This window comes from Leucoraja erinacea, chromosome 1 (assembly GCF_028641065.1).
Source record: "Leucoraja erinacea ecotype New England chromosome 1, Leri_hhj_1, whole genome shotgun sequence".
NCBI lineage: Eukaryota > Metazoa > Chordata > Chondrichthyes > Rajiformes > Rajidae > Leucoraja > Leucoraja erinaceus.
Window position 1 is genome coordinate 37,517,593 of NC_073377.1, and position 19,358 is coordinate 37,536,950.

The following is a 19,358-nucleotide window of genomic DNA, read 5'->3' on the forward strand; positions in this document are numbered from 1 at the left end:
CCATTTTAGAATAAGGCTGTAATGTAACAAAATGTGGAAAAAGTGAAGGGGTCTCAATACTTTCTGAATGCACTGTAGTTGAGGCTGGGACTATCCCAATGTTTAAGAAACAGTTAGACAGGTACATGGATAGGACAGGTTTGGAGAGATATGGACGAGGCAAGTTGGGACTAGTGTAGCTGGGACATGTTGGCCAGTGAGGGCAAGTTGGGCCGAAGAGCCTGTTTCTACACTGTATGATTGACCTGCTTCTCGATATGTACCATTATTCCCACCGATACAATATGGGGATTGGCAAACAATTAAATTATCCCAGGTACACAATATGAGGTATTTTCTTCATTCTCAAAAACTACTGTTCTCTACTGGCTCTGAATAGTTCCTAATTTGCTATTTGTGTAGCCACTGACCTTTTTATCCCAAGGACTAATAAGTCTATTTTGTAGTAGCATTAAATGCAGCGCAAAGGATCTTAACTAAATTAGGCAACTATGATTTTTCATTCCAAATCTGTTAAAATAAGTCTTGTGCGTTCCATTTTGTTACCAGCTAAACTATTCTTCTATACTTGCATTTGCTTCTAATTTCGTTTTTTTTTGCCTTCCTCTGTACCAACAGTATTCAACTTCTATATTGGAAACTAACATGGCATTCATTACTAGTGTTTGTTTCTGTTTCATATTTAATTCTATAATATCTTTAGTTTTCTAAGAGCTCAGGTTCAATTTATTTCTCTGCACTCTTGTAAGAATGCATTAACTAATGTAAAAATAAATTACCGGTCATCTTTGCAGGCTTCTAGCAATAGTCCAGTGTGCTTAAGTAATACAGCAAGCACGAATCGTGAGACTGTGTCCAACAAATGATCCCCATTTGCACTGCACTCCCACTCTGAAAAAAAGTATTTAAACATTGAACGCAAGAATACTTGCATAACTACATTGGAAAAAGTACTCACTACTAATAAAGCTAATTATTAGTGGCTCTGTTTTAGACGAACATTCATTATCCAGATGTTAAGAACCTAGCATCAATTGGGGAACAAATACAATATTGTCCAGATTGGGTGGAAATTTCAGATTCCGTTTCTTGAATATTACTACAGATCAGTTTTATCTTTATAACCCTAATGATTTCACAATAAGTTTCTAGTGGCAACCTACAAAATACATAATTTATTAAATACCAACAAACGATAAGAAAATGGATGTCGAATGAATAGCTAAGATTTAAACTATTACTCATTCAGACAATAAATCCAACATGGACTTCAAGGGCAATTCAATTTAGTTATAAAATTCAAGCAACTCAGTTGTGATACAAGGCCCTTGGTGGAGTAGAGATAGCTAGTTAGTCTTCTAAAGATAGAAGGACATAAATTACGAATATAACTTGAACGATCATTACACGTCAAAGGCCTGAAACGTGCATGAACACATTATGGATCCGACTCGCTCCTTAAGGAAAAACTGTACAGTTGTTACCCAATGAGTTAGATAGAGCTCTAGGGGCTAGTGGAATCAAGGGATATGGGGAGAAAGCAGGCACGGGTTATTGATTGGGGACGATCAGCCATGATCACAATGAATGGCGGTGCTGGCTCGAAGGGCCGAATGGCCTCCTCCTGCACCTATTTTCTATGTTTCTATGTTTCTATTTCCTAAGAAAAGTCTGTCCACCATTACGCAATTGAATTCAGTCTGCTATTGGCACCAGTTCTCTTCCATTCAGCAAACAGGAAGATGGTGCTTTTAATTGCATGGCTCTAACCTATACCTTTACCTTAAAACACAAATTTATTTTAAAAACATAAATAAAATTGCTCTGTAAGTAAATTAAATCCATCTACAATTAATCTTAATCAAATAATTCATTCGTACTAAATAACAACAAACATTCATAAAAATTAGAGAAAATGCATTAAACCAAATAATGGGTGAAAGGTACCGTTGCTAATGGCGTACAGCTGCATTCCGCTCCAGATTTTGAACCCTGGCTCTAGTGGGGTACCCAGTGCAATCTCTATTAGCACTGTAGTGTCTTCAGAAACTCGAAACTCAAATGACTTATTTTCCGCAGAGCGAGCCAAAGCCTTTGTGGTGAGGCTATTAATGTAAGTATCTATGCAAAGAAAATACAAAGAGCTTTGAGAAGAATCTTTAAAATTTTTCCTAAACAATATTCTGGGTTCATATATATGTTTATTTCACATCTTGCAACAGCACATTTCAAAATCAAGGAGGCAACATAGAAGACTTGTGCATTTAAGAAACAGGAGGTAATAAATAATTTAAAAAAAATGAAAATATGCATGATCCTTCAAATAAGGAAGTCAGGAGCTATTCTAGATTCGAGAATGAAGCCAGATGGATCCATCAAAATCCTAAAATAGCACACGTATATTAATCTTAGACAAGCATATTGTTTAAGCAGATGATGACAGCCTCAACAGCCAGCTCAATTCTGCAGCAAATGAAGGGTGGAAAGGTTTTATCAGTGTACATCCCAGAAGGCGATCATCCCACAGTTTAAAGCAGGCATGATAATAATGAGTGAAATAATTAGGTAAATACATAAATGAATCAATAAACATGCAGGAGCCTGGACATTTAAAATGAAATATCCTTATTGTTCATATACCAATATTCATTCAAAATATTATGCTCCATGGATGGTTGCCCCCTCAGTAATTCCCATTGCTATCAGTAATATCAGCAGATAGCAATGGGAATCACTGATGGAAACAGACCCATACGTTGCCTTTGTCCAAGATTGTTCTGGGAACAATATAACAACCTGATAAAAACTCCATTGATAACGAGAACATTTCCGAAGTTTATATTTAAGTTAGAATATTACTTAGATTCTACAGTAATCTATTAAAACATTCTGTTAGAAACTTGGACAAAGCTTTTCTCCAAATGTTAGAAATAAGGGTATAAATATTGGCCTACCAAGCCGTTCGGTGTCAATTTCAAGACCATTGCTGAGGAGTTGGCTTTGCAGCCAATATGCTGAATTTACTTCTTCTGGTGAACAAAGAGGACCTTGCAGCATTTCTCCAAGACATTGCCCAATAGTAAAAGAAATGGTTCGCTCCATATCAATCAACCAAATCCAAGATTTAACATTCATAGGAATGGAATTTTCAGAATTGTTTCCAGTTTCTAAAAAGTAAAAATTATGCAGATTTTATCTTTACATTATAGCATGCATGCCTTTTGTTACAGTAGATGAATAACAAGTCAACATTCTACTGGTCCATATTTTTCCCATGCATGAAACAGTGAAGCTAACATCTCTTGATAATGCTTATACATTCTTGCAATAGAAACGTTAAGGGAGATCAGATGCTAATTTAAATGCAGAAAACTAGAAATTACTGCACTGATGTGCATATCTCCTTCAAGATTCGCAAAGAGGCACAATTTTGGGTTGAAGCCAACTGAACCCATGAAGTGACTACAGAACAAAACTCCTTTTCCATTTTGAAGTAAACGATCCTTTAAGCATGTGATATTATCATTAATTATTTCTAGTCAACCTCATTGAGAATGCATATTAATTATTCTCAGTATAAATTCTCAATATCACATTCATCACAGTGAGAAATGTGTAGGAGTCACGGTGATGGATGTTTATGTTAAAATATGTTTTTTGAGTGTTGCTTTTTTTTTTAATTGTATGACTGACCTGGCCAGTGAATTTCACTACACCAATTGGTGTATGTGACAGTAAATGAAGATGAACTTATTATGTGTTTTAATTATGAGTGGGTATTTTAAAAGTTTTTTTTAAAACTTATTTTTCCTCATGCTGCCTTTCTCTTTCTATTGCATTTTTCATCTTTATTCACACCTTCAACTTGCACTTCTTTCTCAGTTCATATATTATTAGTTTCACTAATTTGCAATCTAACATGTTATGGAGATTTGCCTTATTCACTTACATACAGATACCCTGCTTCTTTGGATGTGCAATTAACAGCTTGTGATTCCAGCAATTTGTCACACAATACTTGAACGATGTTAATATGCAAAGTCTAATCTGACAGACGGTTTTTAAATATGCAGACAGCAAATAATGCAAATAGATGATTTTCTTGTAATTCACATCTGCATTTCAGTAAATACTAAAAGCAAACAACAGTAAAAATGTTTCTAAAATAAAACAAACAATTCTTCATTCAGTGTAGTTTGATTATTTGATAAATATTGCTACCTGCAACAACAGTTGATAAACAATTCATTCTGCTGGAAATTTACAAAAGAATAAAACAAAATAATACTTATTTTCAAATCCTTCATTTGAATTTGTGATACAAAAGTCGAATCTTTCATTGCATAAGTTAATAATGCCCTTCTAATTGATGTATATTGGTCCTGGCTCACATTCTAAATTGTATTAAGTTTCTGTAGGACACCAGGTCTTCCTCACAAGATCATAGGCAGCCAGTGATTTTGCAGTAAAAGGAACCATCTCATTCTGATATCTGACAGTGTCTCAGATTGTTTATAACCTGAGCACCTCATTTCACAAATTCAATTACAACAAAAACGTATAGTGTTGGAAGGAACTGCAGATGCTGCTTTATTGCTCTTGAGGGAGGGCAGCGTGGGTTCACCAGGTTATTTCCAGGGGTGGCGGGACTGACATGTGATGAAAGAATGGGTCAACTGGGCTTGCATTCGGTAGAATTTAGAAGGATGAGAGGATATCTTATAGAAACATATGAAATTCTTGGATTGGATAGGGTAGATGCAGGAAAAATGTTCCCAATGTTGGGGTAGTCCAGGACCAGGGGTCACAGTTTAAGAATAGGGGGAAGACCATTTAGGACTGAGATGAGGAAAAGCTTTTTCACCCAGAGAGTTGCGAATCTGTGGAATTCTCTGCCACAGAAGGCAGTGGAGGCTAAGTCACTGGATGTTTTCAAGCGAGAGATTTAGCTCTTAGGGCTAAGGGAATCAAGGGATATGGGGAAAAAGTCGGAACGGTGCACTGATTTTGAATGATCAGCCATGATCATATTGCTCAAAGGGCCAAGTGGCCTACTCCTGCACCTATTTTCTATGTTTCTATGTTTAAACCAAAGATAGACGCAAAATGCTGGAGTAACTCAGTAGACAGGCAGAATATCTGGAGAGAAGGAATGGGTGATGTTTCGGTTTGAGACCCTTCTTCAGGTTTAAATAGTGCAAACTTAGAATTGTCCAGTGGCAAATAAAAACTGTCCTTAATTTAAAGATCGATGCATCAATTGAATTAACATGACTGTCAAAACAGACTGTTATCTGGAGAATAGATTATCTACATTTTAAAGAGAAATGGAATATTACATTCACTTTGCACAGCGTTTCTACACACCCTCTCAAGCCTGATGATGTTCCCTGTTCCAATATTCATAAACTCCAATCCTAATTGGTTAAAGCTGCATTACTCAAGACCTGTCATTCCTCTGCTGACCAAAATTCTACAACTTAGTCAAGTTAAGTCTATTCATCATACACATACGAGATGTGCAGTGAAATGAAAAGTGGCAATGCTCGCTGACTTTGTGCAAAAAACAAACAACAAACAGATGGAACAGAATCACATATTCTTTTACATATTACATATTGTGGGAGGAAGGAAAAAGGAAAAAAAAACAGCAATTTAAAAAAACAGTAGAATGGTTCAGTAAAGTTAGTCCCTGGTGAGGTAGGTGTTTACAGTCCTAATGGCCTCTGGGAAGAAACTCCTTCTCAACCTCTCCGTTCTCACAGCATAGCAACGAAGTCGTTTGCCTGACCGTAGCAGCTGTAACAGTCCGTTGCAGGGGTGGAAGGGGTCTCCCATGATCTTATTGGCTCTGGAGTTACACCTTCTGAAGTATAGTTCCTGGAGAGGGGTGAGTGAAGTTCCCATAGTGCGTTCGGCCAAACGCACTACACTCTGCAGAGCCTTCTTGTCCTGGGCAGAGCAATTCCCAAACCAAATCGTGATCTTTCCGGACAAGATGCTTTCCACAGCCACTGAGTAGAAGCACTGGAGGATCCTCAGAGACACTCTGAATTTCCTCAATTGCCTGAGGTGGTAAAGGCGCTGCCTTGCCTTACTCACAAGTGGTGTGGCGTGTGATGTCCATGTCATATCCTCAGAGATGTGGACTCCCAGGTATTTAAAACAGCTCACCCTATCCACAGTATCCCCATTTATCCTCAATGGTGTGTACGTCCTCGGATGATGTGCCCTCCTAAAGTCCACGATCAGCTCCTTAGTTTTTTTTGATGTTCAAGAGGAGGCTGTTGTCCTGACACCAGAGTGCTAGATCAGCCACCTCCTCCCGGTAGGCCTTCTCATCATTGTCTGAGATCAGGCCCACCACCACAGTGTCATCAGCAAACTTGATTATCGAGTTGGAGCTGGACCTAGCCACACAGTCATGTGTGTACAGGGAGTACAGTAGGGGGCTGAGGACACAACCCTGGGGGGATCCTGTGCTCAGGGTGAGGGACTTCGATGTATTTCCCCCCATCTTGACTACCTGGGGCCTGGCGGTGAGAAAGTCCAGGGCCCAGGCACACAGTGGGGTGTTGAGCCCCAATTCCAGTAGCTTCTCAGCCAGTCTGGTGGGGACTATTGTGTTGAAGGCTGAACTGAAGTCTATGAACAGCATCCTCATGTAGCCCCCCTTCTGGCTGTCCAGATGAGCGAGAGCGGTGTGAAGAACCTGGGAGACCGCATCGTCCGTGGATCTGTTCGGACGGTATGCGAATTGTAACGGGTCCATGTTGCGAGGGAGGAAGGCGCTGATGTGTTTCTTCACCAGCCTCTCAAAGCATTTCATGACTACCGAGGCGAGGGCCACCGGACGGTAGTCATTCAGACAAGCTGGGGAGGCATTTATAGGTACCGGTGCAATGATGGATCTTTTGAAGCAGGCAGGGACCACGGACTTGTCCAGGGAGAGGTTGAATATTGTCATGAGCACCGGAGCTAGCTGCGTAGCACAGGACTTAAGTACTCGCCCCGAGATGCCATCGGGGCCTGCAGCTTTCCTCGTGTTCACCCGTGTCAGAGCCCTCCTCACGTCGTGCTCGGACAACGAGAATGTGTGCACATTCCTCCCTTCAGCTTTGTTAGCCAGCCCGTTGACGGTATTGTCGATAGTCGGCAGACCTGGGGTGATGTTGCCCGTCTCGAAATGAGCGTGAAAGGAGTTCAGGTCATCAGCTAGGGAGGTGCTGGCACTTGCGGACGAGGGTGGGGTGCTCCAGTAGTTGGTTACAATCCATAGCCCCTGCCACAGGCTTCAGGTGTCCTGCTGCTTCATCTGTGACTCCATCTTGTCCCTGTACCTCCTTTTTGCGTCCTTCACCGCTCTTCGCAGTCGGTAGGACTCTGCCTTGTAGACGTCCATGTTTCCTGATGCCTGGCCCGAGTTGTAGGCAGCGGTGCGAGCATTAAAGGCCACACGAACGGACCTGTCTACCCAGGGTTTTTGGTTCGGAAAGGTGCTTACCCTTACCGTGGGGACAATGTTATCGGTTACTGTTGCGATGAAGTCCGTGACTGCTTCCGCGAACTCACTGACGTCGCTGGAACTTGCTTGGAACATATTCCAGTCGACATCACTCAGTGCACCTTGCAGCATGGCCTCTGATTGGTCAGACCACCGCTTTACGTCCCTCGTCACTGCCACTTCCTCTTACGGCAGTGTTTATACTTCGGCAGCAGGAAAATGGCATCATGGTCATATTTTCCTTGGGGAGGGAGTGAAACGGCCTTGTAGCCTTTCCTGAACGGTGTGTAGCAGTGGTCCAATGTTCTCTCCCCCCTGGTGGCACACGTGATGTGTTGGTAGAAGTTCAGCATGACCTTCTTGAGATGTGATTTATTAAAATCTCCAGCCACCACCATAGTTGCATCCGGGTTCTTGTTTTGATGTCGATATTGCACATCGTGTAGGGCCGATAGTGCCATGTCAGTGTCTGCTTGTGGTGGATTGTAGACGGCTGTGACGATCACTGAGCCGAACTCCCCTGGAAGGTAGAATGGGCGACATGAGATCGTCAGATGATCCACGTCCGGCGAGCAGGAACGGGAAAGCATCTTGATATTTCCAGGGTTGCACCAGTTGTTATTGGTCATGAAGCAGACTCCTCCACCCTTGGATTTCCCAGATGCTTCTGTTCTGTCAGCACGGTGGACAGTGAAGGATTCGGTTGGGCAGATTACCTGATCCGGAATCAGTGAGGTCAGCCATGTTTCAGACAGGCAGAGGATGTTGCAGTCCCTTATGTCCTACTGGAATCTGATCCTCGTCCTGAGGTCATCCAGCTTGTTTTCCAGGGACTGGACTTTCGCCAGAAGAATGCTGGGCAGAGGAGGACGAAAGGCTTCGGCTCTCAGCCTATTCTGAATCCCCCCCCCGCTTACCTCAATGTTTTTTCCTGGTTTTCCTTGTAGCCCATTGTTGTTGCAGCAGCCTCTGTTGATCTCTGCTGGCCATGCTGGATCGGTAAGTACAGCGTTTAAAAAGTCTCTGTTTAAGCTAGGGTTTAGATTTAAGAGGGTTTCCCTGCCATACTTTGTTAGTACTAGGGAGTTGGAACTTAGAAATAAGTTAAAAAGGAACATGAAAGTTAAAAATACACAGTTCTCGCGGAGCTGCCACCACCGCGACTGGACAGGGCCACGCCATCTTGCAGGGCCTTAACTCTCAGAGCAACCAGCAGACAATGAGGGATTTGACCCTACTTGGCTGGAACCCACACTATAATTACTCGAGATAAAAACTCCGAGCGCAAAGACAGCAAGATCCATTATTTTGAAAAAAAAATTAATTTATTGCGGGCGATTAAAGGAGCCACACGTGGTGAAAACAAAAGAGATCAACACACACGTGAATGGGGGAGAGCTAACCCAGGTCTCCATACTTATACTAGGGCACACCCATGAACCTCGTGACAACTACTTCCCACCATTACCCAGTCACGTGACCCTTCCCCCCCGACTGCCAAGGGTTCAAATACAGGTGGCCTAACCACCGACTGCCAGAACTCGAAGCATAAAAACCGAAAGGGTAGACGAACGAGGTGGCCGGGCCTCTTACACACACCCCCCCCCCCACAGGGAACTCCCCCTAGGAAGGCAAAGGTGGGAGCGGGGAGGACTGCAGATGCCCCCGACGATGAGGCAGGGTCTCCAACTCAGGTTGACATGAGCAGGCTTCAACCTAGCCACCGACAGTCTCACGTCGAGCCCCCATGTCCAAAACAAAAGTCGTAAGACCACTCTGCAGCACACGGAAGGGCCCCTCGTAAAGCCGCTGCAGCGGCGTGCCATGTGCGTCACAGCGCAGGAACACAAAAGCACAGTCCTGAAGAGCAGTGGAACGTGTGAAGGCACCACACCGTGGCGAGACGTCGGAACCGGAGCGTGCGTACCTTCTGCTGCAAACGAACAAACACCGAGGAAGGCGGCTCCTGCAACCCACGCGCCGCTGGAACGGAATTCCCCGAAACCATAAGCGGAGCACCATACACCAACACCGCTGATGAGGAAGCCAAATCCTCCTTAGGGGCAGTGCAGATCCCCAGCACCACCCAAGGTAACGCATCCATCCACTCCGGCCCGGTAAGCTGTGCCTTGAGGGAGGCCTTCAAATGCATGTGAAAACGCTCCACCAAACCGTTCGACTGTGGATGGTAGGCCATAGTGTGGTGGAGCTGAACCCCCAACAGGCGAGCTCCAGCCGACCACAACTCAGAGGTGAACTGAGGACCCCGGTCCGAGGAAATGTCCACAGGAAACACGAAACGAGCAATCCAATGGGCAGCAAGGGCACGGGAACAGGACGCAGCAGAGGTGTCGGTCAGCGGAACAGCTTCCCGCCATCGTGTAAAACAATCCACCATCGTGAGTAGATGCGTGATGCTCCGAGACGGAGGCAGCGGTCCCACGATATCCACATGCACATGATCAACCGCCGATGCGGCACGGCGAACTCTTGAACAGGCGCCCGGACGTGCCGCTGGACCTTGGTCGTTTGGCACGGAACACATCCCCCGGGTCTAGTTAGCGACCTGCTTGCGCAAATCATGCCACATGAACCGGGCCGCCACCAGCGCAATTGTGGACTGGATGGAAGGGTGCGCCAACCCGTGGAGGACATCAAACACCTGCCGGCACCAGGCAGCCGGAACAATGGGCCGCAGTTGACCAGTGGAGACATCACACAGGACAGTAGCACCCGCTGGGCCAAACGGGACATCCTCCAATACCAGCCTAGAGATGGCAGTGCGGTAGGCGGGCATCTCCTCAGCATCCTCCAGTTGAGCTGCCGCCAAGGCGGAAAAGTCAATCCCCGGAGCGACATCCAGAACCGCAGCGATGACAGACCGAGACACGTGTCAGCAACTCGGTTGTCCTTTCCTTTGACGTGGCAGGCGTCAGTGGTAAACTCGGAGATGTATGCCAAGTGTCTCTGCTGCTGAGCGGACCAGGGATCGGACACCTTCGAAAACGCAAAAGTGAGAGGCTTGAGGTCTGTGAAGGCAGTAAAAGATCGGCCCTCGAGAAAATAACGGAAGTGCCTCACCGCCAGGAGCTCTCGATCGAACGTATTATCGCTCCACACGCTTCTGTCGACTGAAAAAGGCCAGAGGCCGCCAGCACCCATCATGGAACTGCTCCAACACCCCCCCCCACAGCAAAGTCTGAGGCGTCGACAGTCAAAGCTGTCCGGGCAGCAGCCCGAGGATGGACCAGCATGGTGGCGCGAGCGAGCGCCTCCTTGGCCTCTTCAAACGCGGCCATGGCCTTGGCGTTCCACGTAAGGTACTGCTGCTTACCGGCCAGAAACGGAAACAGCAGCCGCATAATCCGAGCCGCCGCAGGTACGAAGCGGTGGTAAAAGGTGACCATACCCATGAACGCCTGTAGTCCCTGCACCGTGGAAGGCCATAGGAACCGGCGAAAAGCCTCCACCTTGTCTGGCAGCGGAATTGCACCATGCTGGGTAACCTGATGGCCCAGGAAGTCGATGGAACTGAGGCCGAACCGGCATTTATCCAGGTTGATGGCTAAGCCGTGCTCGCTGAGCCGCTGGCAGAGGAGGCGGAGGTGCGCACAATGTTCTGGCGGCTGTGACTAACAACGAGAATATCGTCCAGGTAAATATATAGAAAGTCCAAGCCGTGACTCACTGTATCCATCAGGCACTGAAAAGCCTGCGCGACATTCTTCAGGCCGAAAGGCATCTGCAGGAATTCAAAAAGGTGAAAGGGATAGCCTTCTTGGGCACATCCTCAGGGCCTACCGGGATCTGGTGGTAGCCCCGCATCAGGTCGACTTTGGAAAAGAAACGGGCCCCGGCTAGATGGGCGAAAAAATCCTAGATATGCGGGATCAGGTACCAATCAGCGATCGTGTCATTATTGAGGCGGTGATAATTCCCACAAGGTTGCCAACCACCGGACGCCTTAGAAACCATGTGGAGGGGGGAAACCCACGGACTGTTTGAACGCCATACAATCCCCCAGGCCTCCATTTGGCGGAACTCCTCTTTAGCAATAGGGAGCTTGTCGGGAGGAAGGCTGCTGGAGTGGGGGACCTGAGGTAAGAATGTGGTGCTCCACACCGTGTTTGGAGTGGGTCGAATGGAATTGAGGGGTCCAAATATCTGGGAACACCGCCAGTATCTGCACATAGACATTGTCCATTGCGTGGCGTAGCAGATGCTGCGGGGCGTAAGAAGATCGGCTCCAGTGTGGCAGCATGAACGAGGCGTTGCCTCCGCACATCCACCTACCAGGGCCTGATTACTGGGCCCTCCAAGGCACCACCGCTACTTGATCGATCGAGCCATTGCCCTGCTGTTTGACTTGCCACAGCTCGTCGGCTATATCTGTTAGCAGCGGTGGGGGGTGGGGTTCCGCGAAATCCTCATCGGCGAGCAGCAGGCGGATGTCACCTGGCATCTGCTCCAGGAAGGCATGCTCAGGGTAGGCAGAGCCGATGGCCGTCCATTAGGGTGAGCATCTCGCTTATCAGATCTGATGGCTTGCGATCGCCGAGGTCGCCCATGTTTAGGAGCCGCGCTGTGCAGTCCCGGTGGCTGAGCCCAAAGGTCTGCAAAACAGCGTTTTAAGGCCCTCATATTTGTCCTGATCTGGCGGTGCGCAGAGGAAAGGGACCAGGCGACCGGCTGTCTCCTGATCCAACGCGCCGACCACGTTGTAGTACCGGGTGTCGTCAGCTGTGATGCGTCGTGCGTAGAACTGGGCCTCGGCTTATTGGAACCACACCTGGGGCTGCGATGTCCAGAACACGGGCAGCTTCAGGGAGACAGCGTTCTCCTGGGCTGGAATGTCAGCAACCTTGGGCTCTTGAGGTTGGTTGTTGGCTGCGAACATGTTTGAAATCCAAAATGACCGATTTGGATCGTCGGGGTCACCAATATGGCGGGCGAATAAACAACCCACGTGTGGTGAAAACAAAGAGAAATGTATTGCTCAGGTAAAGAGATCAACACACACACACGAATGGGGGAGGCTGACCCAGGACCGAGAAGAGGAAAACATTTTTCACAGAGTGGTGAATCTCTGGAATTCTCTGCCACAGAAGGTAGTTGAGGCCAGTTCATTGGCTATATTTAAGAGGGAGTTAGATGTGACCCTTGTGGCTAAAGGGATCAGGGGGTATGGAGAGAAGGCAGGTACAGGATACCGAGTTGGATGATCAGCCATGATCTTATTGAATGGCAGTGCAGGCTCGAAGGGCCGAATGGCCTACTCCTGCACCTATTTTCTATTTTCTATGTTTCCATACTTATACTAGGGCACATCCCTAAACCTTGTGGCAACTGCTTCCCACCATTACCCAGTCACGTGACCCTACCCCCGACTGCCACGGGTTCGAATACAGGTGGCCTAACCACCGGTTGGCACCACAATTTCTTATTTATTCATATTCTTAAAATACATTTCTTCCAACAGAACTGGATTTTAAAAATAGCAAGTTTAGTTTGTAGTACCTACACCTTCATTAAAAAGAGATCAGCAGGTATTATAAGCGAGTTTGTTATTGTTTGATAAACGCAAGGAATCATGAGATTTGTCAAAGGTCTTTCGAGAACAAAAAAGCAAACTCAGCGCTGTATAAACTGTGTATAAATTGTTAACTATTCTACCAATGAATAGACAATAGATAATAGGTGTAGTAGAGGCCATTCAGCCTTCGAGCCAGCGCCGCCATTCATTGTGATCATGGCTGATCATCCCCAATCAGTACCCCGTTCCTGCTTTCTCCCCATATCCCCTGACTGCGCTATCTTTAAGAGCCCTAACTAGCTCTCTCTTGAAAATATCCAGAGAACCGGCCTCCACCGCTTTAACCAATATCATGTCTGCTGAACATAGCGGTTAGCTTGAGACACTGATATAACGGTTATACGCTCCGAAGCATAATGCCCCTGTCCCACTTAGGAATCCTGAACGGAAACCTCTGGTGACCTTGCTCGCGACCCAAGGTTTCCATGAGGTTGCCAGAGATTTTGGTCACTCTCCCTAATGGTCGAAAGTGGTTTCCGTGTGGCCGAGGCTTCTTCTAGGTTGCTTTGATTATTTCAACATAATCAAAACCGGACTCGACTAAAAATTGGTTGCCGTTTGGTCGAAGCCAGTGGAGTGGGGTCTCTATTTACTTACAGGCAGTCGAAGGCCATCTCCTTCGCTGACCAGCCATTTTGATTGGCTCATTGGAGTTTCACGACCTAGAAGACCCACCGGAAGATAAAATACCCACTAAATTTTGTTAAACTTCTTAAAACTGTCTCCACTCCCTCTCTCCCCCCTTCTCTCCACCTTCTCTCTCCGCTCTTCCTCCTCCCTCCTTCTCCCCCCTTCTCTGTACCCCCCTCCTCCCCCCACGCACCCTCTAAAGGACTTACCGTGCTCTGTGGCAGCCGTTTACCTTCCTCTTCATCGCGCAGACAGCGCTCCTCCGCTCTCCATGGCCCCCACCTTCGGTGTGTGTGTGTGAGAGTGTGTGTGTGTGTGTGTGTGTGTGTGTGTGTGTGTGTGTGTGTGTGTGCGTGCGTCTGTGTGTGGTTGGTAGCAAAGATCCTACAGGATCTTTGGTCGGTAGATGCAGTTCACACTTCGGTCGATCCAGCTCGAGGCTTTCCAGGCGAGTGACCAAAACCTCCGGCGACTCATGGAAACCTTGGGTCGCTGGCAAGGTTACCAGAGATTTCCTAAGTAGGACAGGGGCATAAAGCAATAAAACACCGAAGCATAAAGGGCCTGTTAGGCGATTTATTCGATGACTGCCGGCGACTGCCACAGCGTAGCAGGTCGCCAAAAAAGCGGCGACTGGACCCCCCCCCCCCCCCCATGACAATGTCTACGACAAGCTACGACAACCGGCGACCCATTAGGACATCTACCTATGACCTTCCACCCCTGCAACGGACTGTTCCAGCCACTACGGTCAGGCAAACGCCTCCGTTGCCATGCAGTGAGAACGGAGAGGTTGAGAAGGAGTTTCTTCCCAGAGGCAATTCGGACTGTAAACGCCTTTCTCACCAGGGACTAACTCTACAGAACGTTTTTCTTCTATTATTTATTATGTAAAATAATATGTGTGTTATGATTGTGTTTATAATTTGTTTGGTTGTTTTGTTGTTCCGCGAACATTGCCACTTCATTTCACTGCACATCTCGTATGTGTATGTGACAAATAAACTTGACTTGACTCGACTTGACTTGACCACACCTACGACAACCTACAACCACATAGCCGACAACCTAAGTCAACCTACTTCCACCCGCGATAAGCTATGACAAGCAACGACCCTGTCAGCGACAACTGAAGACAACTGAAGACAATTCAGCCGCCGGTACCTGTAGCCGGTTGACGTAGGTAGTCGCCAAAGGATTTCACCAAAGTCAGTACCCGGCGACAAACAACGTCACCTGGTGACAACCTGCGTCATCCTGGCGACAATCTACGACAGCACCTACGACAGGAGAAGACAAGCTACATCAAGCTACGTCAAGCCCACAGTCGCAGAAAAGTTTTGAACATTTCAAAATCCAGCAGCGACCAGAAAACTGTTACGACTCTTTAGGCGACTTGAGATTATTCACGACCATACAGCCGTCACCCCGCGACAATGTGGCGACAGCCTAGTCATCTGTAGTCGCCGAAAAAAATCGCCCATGGGACAGGGGCTTAAAGCCATAAAACCAACAAAATCATCGTAGTTTTGTACAAATGAACCGTAAATACATCTCGTTGATAGTTTTGAAAGCAGGATTTTCTTACCTCGAAGACGCAAAACTGGAAAATACAGATGAAACGCAGGTCAGCTGGCGAGAATGTTTATCGCGAATGACCTATGACCTGGGCTTACGCAGTTGAAATGCCGAACTCTCTTATTGCAACGTTTAGAGCAGGTGCTATTGCAACATTTAAGAAACATTTAGACAGGTACATGGAGAGGATAGGTTCAGAGGGATATGGGCCAAAAGCAGGCAGATGGGACTAGTGTAGATGGGACATATTGGTCTGTGTGGGGCAGGTTGGGTCATAGGTCTTGTTTCCACACTATACCACTCTATAACTATAATTTGACAGAATTAAAATAACCATACGAACCATTTATCACCGATTCCAGTTCTTGTTCCTCTAATAACAGTGCCGCTGGTAAAAGCCTATTTAGACAATCCAGAGGTTGAAGAAGATCTAGAAGACTGCCAAGCATTGGTCGTACAATACCAGCAGGTAGCAGCAGAAGGGAATAGACGACCTGACACAAAATACTTCCTGCCGCAGAGTTAAAAAGAATTCCTAAAAGAAAGAAATGATTTAAATAAAACAGGGCTCACCAATCAGAAAGCTGCTTTTTATATCTATTATAATTGGTTACCTTTTCTTTCACTAAACAATAAAACTTGGATCATTGATTCAAATAATTTCAAGTGACACAAAAAATGAAATTGAATATTTTACACAGTATGGTAATTGTGAAAAAAAAACTTGCTACAATCAAACTCTGCTAAATGTCTCAATATGCAAATCATTCTTACAATACCAACTTTAATTTTAGACTTTAGAGATACAGAGTAGAAACAGGCCCTTCGGCCTACCGAGTCTGTGCTGAGCAACGATCGCCATATACATGATTTTTTGCAAAAAGGCTAATTTGATAGAGAATATTAAAAGTGCAGTAAAAAAAATTAATAATCCGTTGTCTGACTATTCAAAAATTCTGATGGTTCGGGTGTCTTTTGCAGTTCAGAGCTCAGAGCTTATTTGTTGTTGTGTTTAATAGCCTGATGGCTGTAGGGAACAATAGAACCAACATTTACCAAGTGTGGAGGAGCTATGTTCTGCTGTTGATCAATAGCATCATTAGCCGAGAATCTGATTCCAGGCACGTATCAGTTGCTCTAAAATGAATCAAAGGTTTCCCAATGGACACTGATCGAATCAGATACGATTACTGAAAATGACCTAATGTTTGTTGGCGGGAGGAACTACAGATGCTGGATTAAACCAAAGACAGATACAAAAAGCTAGAGTAACTCAGCATGTCAAGCAGCATCTCTGGAAAAAAGAATAGGCGATGTTTTGGGAGAAGCGTCTCAACCTGCAATGTCACCTATTCCTTTTTTCCAGAGATGCCGCCTAACCCGCTGAGTTATTCCAGCTTTTTGTGCCTGTCTAATGTTTGCTGGATCTATACTTCTGAAGTAGGGTTTTGGCCCGAAACTTTGCCTATTTCCTTCGCTCGATAGATGCTGCTGCACCCGCTGAGTTTCTACAGCATTTGTGTGTACTTCCTTCAATAGTTCACTTTAATCTTTAAAGAGCATGTAACAAGCTTAGGCATCAAGAGCAAAACACTGCTGGGAAACTCCATGGGTCAGGCAGCATCTGTGGAGGGAATTGGACAGTCGATGTTTCTGGGTGAGACCCTTCATCCTGGATCCTTCGTCAGGCATACACATTGTTGGTTAAAGGTCTTATGTGAAGGGTGACGCCACTGTTGTATGACAGCATAGAAACAGAAGTTATTAATACAGACGCTCAGAAATTCAAAGACAAATAGGGTCAAACAGAATGCAGAGTAGCAAGCTTTCTGGTTCTGTTGAAAGGTGTAGATAGTAGCAAAAGTACACAATTGGAGTTTGAGACCAATTAACTGTTTATATAAGAGTTGTGATTTTTGATGTAGAAACAAGGAATTGCTGATGCTGGTTTACAAAAAAAGATGAAGCACTGGAGTAACTCACTGGGTCATGGAAGCATCTCTGGAGATAATTAAATACTGACGTTTTGTGTCGTCCTGAAATGTCACCTACACATTTTCTACACAGATGCTGCCGTACCCGCTGAATTACTCTCCAGTGCTTTGAGTCTGTGATTTTTCATGCCGATCGCATGGGATAAAACAGGATTCTTACCGTGCAACTTATCTGTAACACTGCTATCCACTAAGCTTTCTTTGAGAAGGATTGCAGACCGTCTGTAGGTATCGGATGCATACAGCAGCAACAAGTGCAAATGTTTATGCAGCAAATCTATGCTTAACTGATCCTAAAATTAAAAAAAAAAAGAAACACTGATTAATAAAGATACTTGGTTGACAATAATTAATTTAAAAAAATCACCCAAATAATTATTTCTTCCTACCTGAAGCCAGTGAACTATCAATATGCAAGCTTCAGCTAAAGCAAAGTAAAATGCCCTTGTCCCACTTAGGAAACCTGAACGGAAACCTCTGGAGACTTTGCGCCCCACCCAAGGTTTCTGTGCGGTTCCCGGAGGTTGCAGGTAGTGGAAGCAGGAAGAGAGACTGACAAAAACCTCCGGGAACCGCACGGAAACCTTGGGTGGGGCGCAGTCTCCAGCGGTTTCCGTTCAGATTTCCTAAGTGGGACAGGGGCTTTAGGCATCATTCCCTCAGCATTTGACATCATAACCATTAACGTTCAATAACTTAAAAGTGCCAGAACTGAGTAAGCAGGTGTTGTGATGATATGGGGTGGAAGGATGAACTCGTGGTATATTCGATCCTCTCAGCAGGGAAACGGCACCAAAGTCAAAATTTAACCTCTCTTTTTTACATTTGCTAGACAGAGAACTGAACTTGGAAAGATATAATTTTTTTATATGTAACACTCATTCTCACACCAATTAATGCTTTCCGAGGAGTTGATTTTTTAAAAATGAAATTACATTCAACAAATGCGTAGGAACTGTAGATCTGCTCTACCTATAGGGTCACCAATACTAACACACACCACTCGGATCTATGGTTACACAAAAAAGCTGGAGAAACTCAGCGGGTGCAGCAGAATCTATGGAGCGAAGGAAATAGGCAACGTTTCGGGCCGAAACCCTTCTTCAGACTGATCGGGGGCGGGGGTGGGTGGGGACAAGAAAGGGAAAAGGAGGAGTAGCCAGAAGGCTGGGGGATGGGAGGAGACAGCAGGGGGGCTGAGGAAGGGGAGGAGACAGCAAGGACTAACAAAATTGGGAGAATTCGATGTTCATGCCCCTGGGGTGCAGACTCCCCAAACGGAATATGAGGTGCTGTTCCTCCAATTTCTGGTGCTGCTCGCTGTGGCCATGGAGGAGACCCAGGACAGAGAGGTCGGAGGCGGAGTGGGAGGGGGGAGTTGAAGTGCTGAGCCACCGGGAGGTCAGCTTGGTTATTGCGGACCGAGCGGAGGTGTTCGGCGAAACGATCGCCCAACCTCCGCTTGGTCTCACCGATATAGATCTGCTGACATCTAGAGCAGCGGACGCAATAGATGAGGTTGGAAGAGATGCAGGTAAACCTCTGTCGTACCTGGAACGATTGCTTGGGTCCTTGAACGGAGTCGAGGGGGGAGGTAAAGGGACAAGTGTTGCATCTCTTGCGGTTGCAAGGGAAAGTGCCCGGGGAGGGGGTGGACCGAGAGGGAAGGGAAGAATTGACAAGGGAGTTATGGAGGGAGCGGTCTTTGCGGAAGGCAGATATGGGGGGAGATTTGTGGCGAGTAGTGTGGGGTCACGTTGGAGGTGGCGAAACTGACGGAGGATTACTTTTTGTATGTGACGGCTGGTGGGGTGAAAGGTGAGGACTAGGGGGACTCGGCCCTTGTTGCGAGTGCGGGGATGGGGAGAGAGAGCAGTGTTGCGGGGTATGGAAGAGACCCTGGTGCGAGCCTCATTTATGATGGAGGAGGGGAACCCCCGTTCCCTGAATAGTGAGGACATTTCAGATGTCCTGGTGTGGAACGCCTCATCCGTGGAGCAGATGCGGCGTAGACGGAGGAATTGGGAGTAGGGGATGGAGTCCTTACAGGAAGCAGGGT

At 46.1% G+C, this 19,358-nt stretch overlaps 1 protein-coding gene across 1 annotated transcript in view; it reads right to left on the bottom strand.

The window, feature by feature from the left end:
* LOC129695814 (probable E3 ubiquitin-protein ligase HERC1) overlaps nucleotides 1–19,358 on the bottom strand; it is a 291,266-nt gene that overhangs the window by 180,183 nt on the left and 91,725 nt on the right. Inside the window, 5 exon segments of the mRNA XM_055633161.1 lie at nucleotides 780–891; nucleotides 1,948–2,121; nucleotides 2,955–3,167; nucleotides 15,649–15,840; nucleotides 17,460–17,592. Coding sequence (XP_055489136.1) covers nucleotides 780–891; nucleotides 1,948–2,121; nucleotides 2,955–3,167; nucleotides 15,649–15,840; nucleotides 17,460–17,592 — 824 coding nt within the window.